This window comes from Callorhinus ursinus, unplaced genomic scaffold (assembly GCF_003265705.2).
Source record: "Callorhinus ursinus isolate GAN/ISIS: 27379988/994484 unplaced genomic scaffold, GSC_fseal_2.0 scaffold12, whole genome shotgun sequence".
NCBI lineage: Eukaryota > Metazoa > Chordata > Mammalia > Carnivora > Otariidae > Callorhinus > Callorhinus ursinus.
In genome coordinates, this window is record NW_027397074.1 from 78,966,289 (window position 1) to 78,981,908 (window position 15,620).

At 41.9% G+C, this 15,620-nt stretch overlaps 1 protein-coding gene across 1 annotated transcript in view; it reads left to right on the top strand.

Moving 5' to 3' along the window:
- MGAM (maltase-glucoamylase) overlaps positions 1-15,620 on the top strand; it is an 81,061-nt gene that overhangs the window by 50,816 nt on the left and 14,625 nt on the right. The window contains exons 28-40 of the mRNA XM_073899296.1: positions 18-186; positions 456-552; positions 1,265-1,377; positions 2,694-2,819; positions 3,797-3,925; positions 4,179-4,289; positions 4,600-4,662; positions 9,585-9,719; positions 10,190-10,277; positions 11,083-11,221; positions 12,449-12,582; positions 12,711-12,745; positions 12,839-12,955. Coding sequence (XP_073755397.1) covers positions 18-186; positions 456-552; positions 1,265-1,377; positions 2,694-2,819; positions 3,797-3,925; positions 4,179-4,289; positions 4,600-4,662; positions 9,585-9,719; positions 10,190-10,277; positions 11,083-11,221; positions 12,449-12,582; positions 12,711-12,745; positions 12,839-12,955 — 1,456 coding nt within the window. The remainder of the gene's footprint in view (positions 1-17; positions 187-455; positions 553-1,264; positions 1,378-2,693; positions 2,820-3,796; positions 3,926-4,178; positions 4,290-4,599; positions 4,663-9,584; positions 9,720-10,189; positions 10,278-11,082; positions 11,222-12,448; positions 12,583-12,710; positions 12,746-12,838; positions 12,956-15,620) is intronic.

Below are 15,620 nucleotides of genomic sequence, written 5' to 3' on the forward strand. Positions count from 1 at the left end.
TCCTTTTTGTGTTGCAGTTGGGACTCTCAGCTCCTTGGCTTTACCTTCAATGACATGTTCATCCGCATCTCCACTCGCCTTCCCTCCCAGTACATCTATGGCTTTGGGGAAACTGAGCACACGGCCTTTCGGAGAGACTTGAACTGGCACACATGGGGGATGTTTTCCAGAGACCAGCCCCCGGGGGTAAGGACAGAACATCTGGGATCTGTGTCTGATTCTCTTTATGCACTGTGTACACTCCATTCTTCGTCTTCCTGGACTCACCTTAGATGGCCACATTTCCGCATTTAGATGAGTGGGCCAATGCTCAGTCTCCTTTGTTTTTTGTGTATTTAGTTTATTGCACAGAGAAGATGGACGGGACGTACCTCGTCAGTCATTTTTTGTGGAGTTTCTTTCTCGGCCACAATGTCTTTTAACCTCTTACCACTTTTCTCCTACGACTCTCCCAGTATAAGAAGAATTCCTACGGAGTCCACCCCTACTACATGGCACTGGAGGAGGATGGCAGTGCCCATGGGGTGCTCCTGCTAAACAGCAATGCCATGGGTAAGGTGATGCCAGCATCTCCCCTTCTTTTTGTGAACCATATTTGGCAACATGTAAGAGGGGATGTAAGAAGGGATAGAGAGACCAGGTGAGTCCCAAATATCCTGGAGGTCAGCCAGTGGGAGCCATCTTTTTAATTTGAATTTTTGGTGAGGCTATGGGTAAGAGTGCTCATTCTGGGGGTGTGAAGGTGTGAAGAAAATTTATACGGTGTATTGGAAAGGAGGTGGAAAATCAGGAGGTGGTGGTGGGGAGCATGCACGTCAAAACTGGTCGAATCAGAGTCAGATCTATCCCTGACTTAATAGTTTTATATGAATGTCAGTTTCCTGGTTTTGACAACGTCCATTGGTTATATAAGATGCTGTCATTGAGGGAAGCAGGGTAAAATGTACAACGGAACTCTAGTACTATCTTTGCCGCTTCTTCTAAGTCTTAAACTATTCTCAAATGAAAGTTAGAGTAATAATTTTAAAAGAACAGAATGACAGAACATATTATAAAAAATAATAAACCCAATGGCAAAAAAGTCCAGGGGTAGCACCCTGTAGACTTTCACTTAACTTCTTCAATTCTATGTAGGTATAGTAAAAATACTTTCTCTTAATACTCCCTAATAAAGAGGTATAGGAAGAAGGAAAAGGTAAGAATTTCAGGGGTAATTCCTCACCTTGAAGGTTCCAGCTTGATTGGTATTTTCCTATATTTTCAGATGTGACATTCCAGCCCCTGCCTGCCTTGACATATCGCACCATAGGAGGAATTCTGGACTTTTATGTGTTCTTGGGGCCAACTCCAGAGCTTGTCACTCAGCAGTATACTGAGGTAGGGGGGAATTAAACTGATTATCATGTATTCATACAGTAGGTTCTGAGTACCCAAATCCACATTTATTAGCATAACTCTTAGATGAGACCTGGAATTGTTGATCCTTCCGGAAGATAGACTATAAAACGAGGAGCAAGAAATATATCCCAATAACCATGAAATTTGCAGCCTCTCAAATCATTGCAGAATAGCAGAAGTAGTAGTGGTGCCAGTGGTGGTGGTGGCAGGGGCAATGATAGTGATGGAGGGTGGTGGTAGTGATGTATTGTAGGTGATGGAGCTGCTGGTGTTGGATGTGGTGCTGGAGGTGATCATGGTGCTGGAGATGGTCGTAGTGGAAGTGGTGGAGGTGATGGAGGTGGTAGTGGAGGTAGTACAGGTGGTGGTGGTGGGGGAGGAGATGGTTGTGGTGGAGGTGGTGGTGCAGGTGGTGGTGGACGTGGTTGTGGAGGCGGTGGTGGTGGTGCAGGTGGTGGCAGAGGTGGTTGGGGAGGTGGTAGAGGTGATGGTGGTGGTGCAGGTGGTGGTGCGGGTGGTGGTGGTGGCGGAGGTGGTTGTGGAGGTGATGAGTGGAGGTGATGATGGTGGTGGAGGTGGTGGTGGTGGTGCAGGTGGTGGTGGACGGGATGGTAGAGGTGATGGTGGAGGCGATGGTGGTGGTGGTGGAGATGGTTGTGGTGGAGGTGGTGGAGATGGTGGTACAGGTGGTGGTGGATGTGATGGAGGTGGTAGGGGAGGTGGGGCGGTGGGGGAGGTGGTGGTGGTGTTGTAATAGTGATGGTGCTAGTAGTGATGGCGGTCACAGTGGTCGTGACAGTTACTTTGGCAGTAGCAACACACATGTATATAACTTACTACATGTTACTGATCATTTTACATATATTAACTCATTCAGTCCTCATAAAAGAAACACTAATGAAGCAAGTACTGTTAGCATCCCCGATTTACAAGTGAAGGAACTGACGAACAAGGGTTTTTTAACTTCTGCACAGGGCTGCATAGCCAGCAAGATTGGAGCCTGTGTGGTAAGCCAGGCCTTTTGCCTCTAGATTCTGAATCCTGAACCAGCAGTAGACTGCCTCTAGGAACCAGAGTAAAATCAGATTTTCCAAAATTCTTAGGCAAAGAGGTAAGATCTAGCAGAAAGCTTTCTCTGAGGTATCCCAGTGGTTCTGCATCCTCTCAGTTTCTCTCCATTTTTGAAGTTGTTGATTATCCAACTTGGGACACTGAAAGATGTTCTTATTAATTTGTTGACAATTTCAATCCAGATTCTCCTTTTTAAGGACTTAAATTTTCTGTCTATTTTCTAGCTGATTGGTCGGCCAGTGATGGTTCCTTACTGGTCCTTGGGGTTTCAGCTGTGTCGCTATGGATACCAGAACGACTCTGAGATTGCCAGCTTGTATGATGAGATGGTGGCTGCCCAGATCCCTTATGTATGTTCTCCATATGTGGTGGATTGGCTCTGGGACCTCATGGCCTACACTAGTTGTTCCTGTATTTGGATTAGCTTGACTTGGAGGGGGGGCGGTTCCTATAACCACATCACTTTAAAACATTTGGTCAAAAACATCTTTGTTATCTTAAGAATAAAAGGTTGCCCAAACAGTAGTTTTGCTTAATTGAAAAGAAAATGCCCTAATTTAGTCAGATCACCATAGGTGCAGATATAACCTCAGTTCCAACACTTTGCTGGTACAGTGTTCCCTCAGCTTTGAGCTAAGGCTGAAGATAGGGATCTTGGGTATCAGTTTCCTGATGAAATAAATATGGAAACAAATTCTGTCCTTCACTGGAGGGCAAGAGGGGTCCAAGAATCGGAGAACTGATCCCATGAACTTCTTACATATTTTATTTTATTCTATTTATTATTCTATTGTTTACAATTGTTGCTATTAATGGTAAGCATGGCATGCAATATTTCATTTTTAATAAGAAAGCTATATCTGATAACCTCCAGGACTGGGTATTCTAAAGCAATCCCAGGTGCTTTTTTTAAAAAAAAGATAGATTTATCATCCATCCAGTTGTATTAGTGCTGGGGAGTTTACATTATATTCTCTTCTCTGAAAGTGAACCACTGATCCCAGAGGCAGCCTCTTGGGCAAGGTAACCACAGTCACTCCTACTGGCCTTTCACAAAGCACTTTCTCATCTGCTCTTTTCATTTATCCTCCCAACAGCCTTGCCAGATAGGCATTATCATCCTATTTTTTGCTGATTGAGTTTTTATTTTCTATTTTATGACTGAAAATTTGAAAATTTCCCAAAATCTAATACCTGATACCTAAGATTAGAAAAAGTCAAAAGAAAGCCCTCTGAAATTCACCACTGGTTAGTGGAGGCTTGTTCTCACCTGGTACCTGGTCTTTTACAAGCAGGAGCCACTCACTTTCCTCCTGTGGTTCCCCAGGACGTGCAGTACTCGGATATCGACTACATGGAGCGGCAGCTGGACTTCACCCTCAGCCCCAAGTTCATGGGATTTCCAGCTCTGATTAATCGCATGAAGGCTGATGGGATGAGGGTCATCCTCATTCTGGTTAGTGTCTCTGTGAATGGGTGGAGTTTGTTGAGGACAGTGAATTGGCTTTGGTGGAGAAAGCTTTCTATTGTGTTTCCTTCCATGTTACAAGCAGAGAATTTGAGGTTCAGTAAGAAAGGTGTATTTCCCAGGATTCACGGAAGCACTATGGTTCAGGCGGAAGCTGGTGCTGTTTAAAGAGTTCTTTTTTTTCTGTCCCGAGTTGTTCTCTGGATTTGTACTTCTCACCTGATCTGTGCTTTGATTTCAGGACCCGGCTATTTCTGGTAACGAGACACAGCCCTATCCTGCATTCACTAGGGGTGTGGAGGATGATGTCTTCATCAAGACTCCAAATGGCGGAGACATTGTCTGGGGAAAGGTATGACCGGAATGGTGATCCACTAATCCCCAGCCTGGGGTGGGTGACTGTTAGTGTGTTCGTGCGTGTTGTTTTGGGGCCTTTTCCATTTGGGTTCGGAGATCAGAGGTTCTCATTTTGTCCATCAATATTTGTCAACACAGTTAAGGAATTTTTAGGGTATGTATGTATGTGTGTGCATTGTGGGATCCACTTTTCTAGATCAAAATCGAAGTATTACCACCTACGACTACGGTTTATAGTTTCTTAGGAAGGACTATATAAGATAAATTATCTAGTGCATTGCTTTTGAATATTTTTCTCTCCACAGGTGTGGCCTGATTTCCCTGATGTCATTATAGACGAGTCTCTAGACTGGGAGACTCAAGTGAAGGTAAAGGGCTGTGGACATGGGTGAAGTCAGGGCTGCTGGGGAGGGGCGGCCATACTCAGGATAGTGGATATGCCCATGCTGTGGATGTGGGTGTGATGAGGAATACACTGAGGGATTATGTCCTGTGTGTCCATCTGTGTGCCAGTCACTTTACGTGTAATATTTACTCCCAATTGGGAGGCAGGGATTATTATCCTCAGCATAACTAGGATTTTGAGAGCTTAAATTACTGCTCTGGGGTTTTAGGTAACCAAGTGTTGATTTCAAATCCAAGGCTGTCGGATTCCAAAGGCCCATGAAATGTTTACCTCCCAAGAAATACCATTTTCCCTGAATGAGTGTATTTATTGTTGTTTTTATCGTTGTTCTTGAGTATCCCTTTTAAACATAGTCTCTAAACACTGCCTTTAGAGATGGGATCTTTGTCTCTGTACGTCTGTTTTCCATGGACAGGCTTCTCCATCTTCACTCTTATAAATCCCCCATCCTGGGGAACCTGGGTGGTGCAGTTGGCTAAGTGTCTAACTCTTGGTTTTGGCTCAGGTCGTGATCTCAGTGTCATGAGATCGAGCCCTGCATCTGGCTCTGCTCAGCGTGGAGTTTGCTTGAGATTCTCTCTTCCTCTGCCCCTCCTGCTTGTGCTTTCTTTCTCTCGGATAAATAAATCTTAAAAAAAAAAAAATCCCCCATCCTTCCTTGGGTTGCTCTAATTTGCTCTTACCTCCCAGTTTCCAGCCTTATGTTAAAACTTGCTTTCTCCATGGAACAACTTCTTACTTGTAATGGATCTTAGATAAGGATTCAAGGGAGAGAATCTAGCTTCCTCTTCTCTCTGTTGCTCCTCACAGTTGAGACTCTTTGACGTTTGCTGGTCCAGGCAGACCACATGGACACAGGAGTCTGCCAGGCCAGGGAAGTTCAGGGTCTCCTTGATGTTCATTCGTTCATTCATTCATTCATTTTCTTTTTTAGTATTTTTCTCCTAACACAATTGAAATATAACTGACAAATAAAATTGTACATATTTAAATTGTACAGTGTGGTGATTTAATATATATATATAATGAAATGATTACCACAATCAGGTTAATTAACACATTCATCACCTCACATATTTACCGTTTGTTGGTGTGTGGTAAGAATGCTTAAGATCTACAATCATAGCAACTTTTACATATACAAAACAGTATTTTTAACTATAATCACCAGGCTGTACATTAGATCTCCAGAACTTATTCATCTTAAAAATAAAAGCTTATACCCTTAGACCAGCATCTCCTCATTTCCCCCCACTCCCTTACCCCCCGGTAACCACCATGCTGCTGTCTGTTTCCATGAGTTCAACCTTTTTTTTTTTTTTTTAGATTTCACATGTGAGATCATATAGTATTTATTTTTCTCTGTGTAGTTTTTTCATTTAGCGTAATGTCCTCTGAGTTCAGGTATGCTGTTGCAAATGGCAGGATTTCCTTCTTTCTCATGGCTGAATAATATTTCATTGTATGTATGTATGCCATATTTTCTTTACCCATTCACCCACTGACAGATGCTTAGGTTATTTCCACATCTTGGCTGTTGGGAATAATGCAATGAACATGAGAGTGCCCATGTCTCTTTAGATATTTATTTCATTTTATTCAGTATATATTTCCAGAAGTGGGATTGCTAGATCACATGGTAATTCTATTTTTAATTTTTTGAGGACCCTCCATATTTTTTACCATGTGACTGTACAAATTTAAATTACCACCGGCAGTGCACAAGGGTTCCCTTTTGTCCCTGTCCTCACCAACCGTTGTTATCTGTTGTCTTTTTGGTAGAAGCTATCCTAATAGGTGTGAGATGATATCTCATTGTGGTTTTGATTTGTATTTCCTTGATGATTAGTGATGTTGAGTGCCTTTTCTTGTACCTGTTGGCCATCTGTATATTTTCTTTAGGAATTTATCTATTCAGGTCCTTTGTCAACTTTTTAATCTGTTTTTTTGGTTTTTTTGCTATTGAATTGTATAAATTCCTTATATATTTTGGAAGTTAATCTCTTATCAGATATATGGTTTGCAAGTATTTTCTCCCATTCCCTAGGTGGCCTTTTTATTTCATTGATTATTTCGTCTGCCGTGCAGAAGCTAATTTTTAGTTCTATATAGTCCCACTTGTTTATTTTTGCTTTTGTTGCTTATGCTTGTGGTGTCAGATTCTCCCCCAAAATCATTGCCAAGACCAACGTCAGGGAGCTTTTCTCCTGTTTTCTTCTAGAAGTCTTATGGTTTCTGGTCTTATAATTAAGTCCTGGGGCGCCTGAGTGTCTCAGTCATTTAAGCATCTGCCTCTTGATCTCAGCTCAGGTCTTGATCTCAGGGTCGTGAGTTCAAGCCCCACGTTGGGCTCCATGCTGGGTGTGGAGCCTATGTAAAAAAATAAATAAATGAAAAGAACTTTAAAAAAATTAAGTCTTTAATTCAGGTTGAAAATTTTTTGTGAGTGGTGTAAGATAGGGTTCAGTTTCATTCCTTTGCACGTGGATATCCAGTTTTCCTCGCACCATTTTTTGAGGAGACTATTGTTTTCCCACTGTGTGCTCTTGACATGCTTGCCAAAGATTAATTGATGGTATATGTGTAGATTTCTTTCTGGACTTTCTATTCTGTGTCATTGGTCTATGTATCTTTTTTTAATGCCAATATCATGACTTTTAAATCCTACTGGGAAAGGGACCACTTTAGTAATGAAGAGGTTGGCTGCCCTACAATTTATCAGCCATTGAAGGCATTTGGAAATCTGTGGGGCAGTTTTGATTATTACGAGGGGAGCACCAAATGGCATTTAGCGGACAGTGACTAGGGACACTCATAGTTCTGATTGTAGGGGATGTTCCATGAAGAATTCTCCTGCCCCAAATGCCAATTGTGTTTCTTATTAGAGACTCTAATGAAGGCACCCTAATGAAGTCATGATATGTATTTGATAGTATATAAGAGATTCTCAGTAGATGGAATAATTATGACTACTTTTATTAATAAGACGCGCTTCACAAGGCCGGTGGGGACGAAGCTACAGATATCCAGGTCTGGCTTGGCTGAGGGTAGTATAAAACAAGCAAACAAACAAACAACAAGCCAACAAACAAACATATAGCAGGCAGCCTGTGGAAAGCAGATTGCTGAGTCTGAAGCTCAGATTGAATTCAGTAAGTCTAGGGTTGGGGCTAAGAATTGCATTTTGGTAGCACGCACACGGTGGGTGGTGATAAGTGATCCTATGGCCAGACATGCAGGTGGGTACCTCATGAGGTGAGACCGAGGAAAGTGAGGGCAGAAGTAACGAGGCAAGAGCTGAATACAGACGGCAGTGAGGCAGAGCCAATACCTTGGAGAATGGCAAAGCATGTATTTCATGGGTAAAAGCCATCAGAGTACCTTTCAGTGAGGCTAATGAATTAGGGTTGGTCAAATTGCTCACTTGTATCCCGGATGGGATTTCGTTGTGATTCAGGCGTGGCTGGTATTGACTCTGTTTACCCAGTCCTCTCTCTCCCTCCTCTATACTATGTTTCTAGCCTGCCTGAGCTAGAGCTCTCTTTCTGGTGAAAGGTTCTCTTCCTCTGGCTCCATGTTTCTACACCTATTTTCTAGCAAAAAGGCATCTCGGGGTGCCTCCCTTTTAAGAGATTCTCAGTGATGTGGTTCACTACCCCTCACTTCTCTGCGAGCTGGATCCCTGCATTCTGTTCCATTTCTGTTTTCTTCTTTGTGTTCCTTTTTTTGCCTTTTATCTGGACATATGGGTTCCTACTTGCCTTTTGTCTATTGAGTATAAGAACTGGAGGTTTCCAGGGCGCCTGGGGGGCTCAGTCGGTTAAACGTCAGCCTTCAGCTCAGGTCACGATCCCAGGGTCCTAGGATCGAGCCCCGCATCGGGCTCCCTGCTCAGCGGGGAGCCTGTTTCTCCCTCTCCCTCTGCCTCTTCCCCTGCTTGTGCTCTCTCTCTCTGTGTCAAATAAATAAATAAAATCTTAAAGAAAAAATGCACTGAGGAACACAGAGGAACCTATTTACTGGGACATACAAAGAACCATGAAGTTCCATCACAAGCAACATGGGCTGTATAGAAATTTAAAAATATTTGCTGTTGCTGCCCCGAGGTGTGAATTCACAATTATGCACTGAGCATTTATTTCACATCACGTGTGAAGCTAAGCACTGTGGGAGAGTACAAAGCTCAACCACAAGAGTATAAAACAAGGTCCTTGCTCTCAAAATCCTTATAATATAGTTAAGCTTTGGATCCAGGTTAAAATAAAGACACAGCTTTTATTATTTGGGGGAAGACAAGGAGAAGGGAGCAGTGTTAAAATGTCCTCTTTAGCTCCTCCCAAGCGACTTGACACACAAGTGCAGTTTTCCAGTGATTTCTGAAACTACAGAAAACACATGCACACTAGTGAGATGTCTCACCCCTCACCTCCTTTCCCCAGTGGGAATGAGATAGGAGACGATCGCCTGGATGTTGCCTTCCATCCTGTTGACAGTCCATCTGATGTTTTTCAAGCTGAAGTCTCTCCCTGGCCCCTGCTTTGTCTCTGAGTCAAGCTTCGGAAATGGCAGGACAGAGGTTGAAAGTTAAGCATCTAGTGCGTGAAACAATGAGTTTAGGGTGTTGGTTGCTACCGTTCATGTTGATACAAAGAGGAAGACAGTCCATGGATACTTTCCAGATGCTAAGCAGATGTCTAACTTGTGCTAATGTCTCTTTTGTGCACTCATTATATTTCAAGTAAGCCGCAAACATTATTTAGGCTCTGTTTGGATTATCTATCATCATGCATTACAGGGGTGTGCATGAGTTAGGCTCTCAGGAAATGTCTGTTTGCTGTCTAATACAATTTGGGGGGACCAATAAACTCTATTTAATTTTTACAGCTATACCGAGCTTATGTGGCCTTTCCCGACTTTTTCCGTAACTCAACTACCACGTGGTGGAAGAGGGAGTTGCAAGAACTCTACACCAATCCACAGAATCCAGAGAGGAGCTTGAAATTTGACGGCATGTGGATTGTGAGTGTGGGGGTTTGTGTCTGTGGGTGGGTGTCTTTCTATCTTCTGAGATTATATATCATGACCTTTAATCAAGAGGGATAATAATCATCCAAGGAAGACTTTGGACACATCTTGATTGCAATTCCTCCAGTCAGAAGTAAAACATCCCTGATACTCCTCGTATCTTATACCTTGCCTGAAGTTCCTGCTATAAAACACCAACGTGATTACTGGGAATTTCTTGGACTTGAGCCTTGCCTCATACCTTCAGGGAGAATTTTTTTCTTTTTTTAATCCTCTAGCCAGTCATTCTTGTGGGCTTAATTGATCTCTCTAGTCAATTCTCAGCTGGATCTGATGAGCCTCCCTGGGCTGATATCTACAGGATTGCTGGAAGGTGAATGATTTATTCATTGCTTCCTTGTCTCTGAGTTGGCAGGATGTAATGATTTGAAAAAGTAAGATATATCTATGTTTGACATTTCTAGGATATGAATGAGCCAGCGAGCTTTGTGAATGGAGCAGTTCCTCCAGGCTGCAAGGATGCCACTCTGAACCACCCTCCCTATATGCCATGTAAGAGCCCTCGATCTCCTCTGTTGGCAGAACCATGGCTACGAGGAGTGATCCCTACAAGAGCCCAGCAGCCAGGGTTTACCCTGCACATCTTAACTGGTGCCGTGGTTTTAGGGGGCCAAAGACAAATACACATCAAGCACTTTATCCAGTTGAGTGTGTGTGAGTTACTGGCCCTGTTGGGTGAATTTCTCAAATTTGTTCTGAAAACACTGAACAGTGGTTATGTCTCCAAAGGATTCTGGAACTAAGTGTCTTAATTCTTCAGGCCTCTGTGAATTCCTCCACGGGAATTGTGTCATCAGTGGGTGGAGAGTAGCAGCTTCTCCTTATCATGGAGTCAATGGACTTTCGTGTTATACTTGTGTTCATATCTTGGCTCCAGAAATTAAACTCACTATGAATTGTGTGACCTTCAATAGATTACTTGATGTTTCCAAATCTGTTTTTTTTAATTGTGAAGGGAGATAATGCTATCTCTTTTATAGAGTTATGATAAGAATTACATGAAATGATTTATAAGAAAAACGCTTAGACTGCATCCTGTCAAATAAGTGTTTGACAACTGTGTTTTCCTCCTCTTGCCCCTGCTTTGTCCTGGAGAACCCTGCAGGGGACTTGATGTTGAAAACACCTTTGGGCTCCATTGCAGCTCAGAGCCGAGCACATTCCCATGCCCCTGAAGAAGAGAGGGACCCATGCACAGGTCAAATTAGTCTTAAGATCCAGTGTCGAATCCCTTAAAGAGAGGTCAGGGATAACAAGATCAGGCATGGCATTTACATCACTAGCTCTTTCCGCTCAGATTTGGAGTCCAGGGACAAGGGCCTGAGCAGCAAGACCCTGTGCATGGAGAGTGAGCAGGTCCTGCCAGATGGCTCGCGCGTGCGGCACTACGACGTTCACAGCCTGTACGGATGGGCCCAGACCAGACCCACCTACGAGTGAGTCACCTTCTCCCTTCTCTGGTCCACCCGACCTGCAGGGACAGCCAGGGACTGATGAAGGAACCCTGCTTTTCCTTGCATGCCCCCTCTCAAGGGTTAAAAAGATTTTAATCACCACTATGTCACAATTCTTATTTAATAAGCAAACATGAACATGGAGCCAGGCTCCATGATCAGTGTTAGAAGGACAGATTTAGGGGCGCCTGGGTGGCTCAGTCAGTGAAGCATCTGCCTTTAGCCCAGGTCATGATCCCAGGGTCCTGGGATCGAGCCCTGTGTCAGGCTCCTTGCTCGGCAGGAAGCCTGCTTCTCCCTCTCCCTCTGCCTGCCGCTCCCCCTGCTTGCGCGCTCTCTCTTTCTCTGACAAATAAATAAATAAAATCTTAAAAAAAAAAAGAAGGATAGGTTTAAGTAAGACATGGTCCTGCTAGGGAGAGACTGATTGTCCTTGTGGAGGAGACACACGCAGACAGAAGCAATGATCACACAGTGCAGCTGATGCTATAATTAATTACAAGAGGGGAAGGGAATGCGGAGCACTGGCTACCTTTTTCTTTTATTTCAAAAGTGACTCATCTCTGTTGGACTTTCTTTTTTTCTTTTTCTCTTCCTTTTCTTTTCTTTTTCCTTCCTCCCTCCCTCCCTCCCTCCCTCCTTTCTTCCTTCCTTCCTTCCTTTCTTTCTCTTTCTTTCTTTCTTTCTTTCTTTCTTTCTTCTTTTCTTTCTTTCTTTCCTTCCTTTCTTCCCTTCCTTCCTTCCTTCCTTCCTTCCTTCCTTCCTTCCTTGTTGGAGAGCCAACTGATGTTCTACCGAATTAGTGCTGTCCCATTTTGTGAACTTAATGAATAATAAGAGTTATCTTAAGGAAGGCCTTATAAAGAAATTCATTGTCTTTCTCCCCAAATATAAAAACGTAGTACTTAGTAAAGAAGTGGTAAGACTTAGTGATTAGTCATGATTTTTAGGTGATCCAGTAGGTTTATTACAAAGTTTGTTGTAAAGCACTGTGAAACACTGTGTTAAGGCATAACTGTTACTATCATCTTTATTGTGTAGGGTCAGTCAGTGGGGACTTCATTATGGCTCAGATTTCCATATTTCCCCCAATAATGCAGGAGACATTTTGTTGCCATGCCTTAGGCTCCGAAACTCTGGGAGGAGAAGCTCTGTGGCCTTTCCTCCCCTGATCTTTCCCCAATCACTTGCTTGTTGCCTTCCAACCAGAGCTGTGCAGGAGGTGACGGGACAGAGAGGCATTGTCATCACCCGCTCCACGTTCCCCTCTTCTGGCCGCTGGGGAGGTCACTGGCTGGGCGACAACACAGCTGCCTGGGACCAGCTGAAGAAGTCTATCATTGGTGTGTGGGCTTCTCCTTAGGGACCTCTTCTGGTGGGAAGGGGATCAGGACCCTCGATAAAGGATTCTTGAGGGAGGAGGAGGCAGATCACAAGTGCCACCTCTGACACAGCTGAGTTCTCATTGCAGGCATGATGGAGTTCAGCCTCTTTGGCATATCTTATGTAAGTGTCTTTTGAATCACTTCTAATCCCCAAGCATGTAGTGACATCTTTCAGAAATCACCAACAGGTTTGTTTTATTCTACCTTGTTTCAGACAGGAGCAGATATTTGTGGGTTCTTTCAAGATGCTGAATATGAGATGTGTGTTCGCTGGATGCAACTGGGGGCCTTTTACCCCTTTTCGAGGAACCACAACACCATTGGGACCAGGGTAGGATGTTAGCTTCTAGCTCAAAAGTGTTGTGTCACTAGGAATACAACCTCCAAATTTGAGCTATATTCTCTGTGACATCTTCAAAACCATCAAACCACATGTTTCTTGTTCTTTTATTTGATACATTTATGAATTGTGAAATGATTATCACAGCAAGATTAGTTAACACCTCCATCACCTCACATAATTCCCATTCCTTTTTTGTGGTGAGAACATTTAGTATTTACTCTTTTAGCAACTTTCAACTATGTAATATAGTATTGTTAACTATAGTCACCATGCTGTGCATTCGATTATCAGAACATATTCATCTTGTAACTGGAGGTTTGTACCCTTTGACTGATACTTCCCCATTTCTCCCATCCCCCAGCCCCTGATAACCACCGTTCTGCTCTCTAATAGATGTGAGGTGATATTTCATTGTGGTTTTGATGTGCATTTCCCTGATGATGAGTGATGTTAAGCATCTTTTCATGTAGCTTTTGGCGATTTGTATGTCTTCTTTGGAAACTGGAAACCAATAATAGGAGGAAAACTGGAAAAGTCACATATATGTGGAAGTTAAATAACCAATGGGTCAAAGATGAAATCAAGAAAAAAATAAAAAAAAATCTTGAAACAGATAAAGATGGAAACACAACATACCAAAACTTATGGGATGTAGTGAACGCATTTCTACGGGGAAGTTTATAGTGATAAACACCTACATTAAAAAAAAGAGAAAGAAAGATCTCAAATAAGCAACCCAACCTTACACCTCAAGGAACTACCAAAAGAAGAACAAAGTAAGCCCAGAGTAAGCAAAAGAAAGGAAATAACAAAGATCAGAGGAGAAATAAATGACGTAGAGACTCGAAAAACAACAGAGAAGATCAATAAGAGCTGATTCTTTGACTAGATAAACAAAATTAACAAACCTTTAGTTAGATTTGCTAAGGAAAAAAAGAGAGAAGGCTCATATAAAGAAAAGTATAAATGAAAAAGGGAGATACCACAGAAATGCAAAAGATCACAAGAGACTACAATTATAAACTAACAAATTGGACAAACCTAGAAGAAATGAAGAAATTCCTAGGAACATACAACCTACCAAGACTGAAACATGAAGAAATAGAAAAGTCTAACAGATAAATACTGAATAAGGAGATTGAACTAGTAATCAAAAATCCCCCAACAAAGAAAAGCCCAGGACCAGATGTTTTCCCTGGTGAATTATGTCAAAAATTTAGAGAAGAATCAATACCAAGACCTCCTTAAACACTTCCAAAAAATTGAGGGGGAGGGAGCACTCCCAAGCTAATTTCACAAGATCAGCATTACCCTGATACTAAAGCCAAATAAGGACCCTACAAGGAAACTAGAGATCAGTATCCCTTGTGAATATTGTGAATATAGATCCAAAAATTTGCAACAAAATATTAGCACTAAATTCAACACATTGAAAAAAATCATACACCATGATCAAGTGAGATTTAACTTCAGATGTGAGGATGATTCAACGTACACAAATAAATAAGTGTGATACACTACATTAATAGAATGAAAGATAAAAGTCATGTGATAATCTTGTATGTGCAGAAAAAAAATTGACAAAACATAGCCTCCTTCCATGATGAAAACTCTCAACAAATTGAGGATAGAAGGAATGTACCTCAATATTATAAAGGCCATATGCGACAAGTCCACAGCTAATATCATGCTCAAAGGTGGAAGCTTGAAAGTATTTCCTCTAAGATGAGATGTAAGACAAGTGCCCACTCTCACTACTCCTGTTTAACATAGTACTGGAAGTCCTAGCCAGAACAGTCAGGCAGGAAAAAGAAATGAAAGGCATTTAAATCAGAAAGGAAGTAAAATTGTCTCTGTTTACAGTTCATATGACCTTATATATAGAAAATCCTAAAGATATCATAAAAAATTACTAGACTGAATCAATTCAGTAAAGTTGCAGAATACAAAGTCAACATACAGACATAAGTTGTGTTTCTGTACACTGACAGCAAGATATCTGAAAAAGAAATAAAGCAATGCCACTCATAGTAGCATCTAAAATCAGTAGGATGCTTAGCAATAAATTTAACCAAGGAGGTGAAAGATCTATATGATGAAAACTATAGGACATAACGTGAAAGAAATTGAAGAATACACAAACAAATGGAAAGATATTCCATGTTCATGGATTAGAATTAACATTGTTACAATGTCCATACTACCCCCAAACCATTTAAAGATTCAATGCAATCGTTATCAAAATTCCAATAGCATTTTTCACAGAAATAGAAAAAACAATCCTAAAATTCATATGGAAGTACAAAAGACCTAAAGAGCTAAGGCAATCCTGAGAAAGAAGAACAAAGCTGGAGGTATCATGCTTCCTGATTTCAAACTATATTACAAAGTTATAGTAATCAAAATAGTATGTTAGTGGCCTAAAAATAGATCAATGGAACAGAATCAAAAGCACAGAAATAAACCTTTGCATATACTATGAACTACCATTTGACAAGGGAGCCAAGAATACTCAATGGAGAGAAGAGTCTCTTTAATAAATGCTGTTGGGAAACTGGATAATCACATGCCAAAGAATGAAATGGGAGCCCTATCTTATACCACTCACAAAAATTAACTCAAAATGATTAGTCATTTAAATGTAGCACTTGAA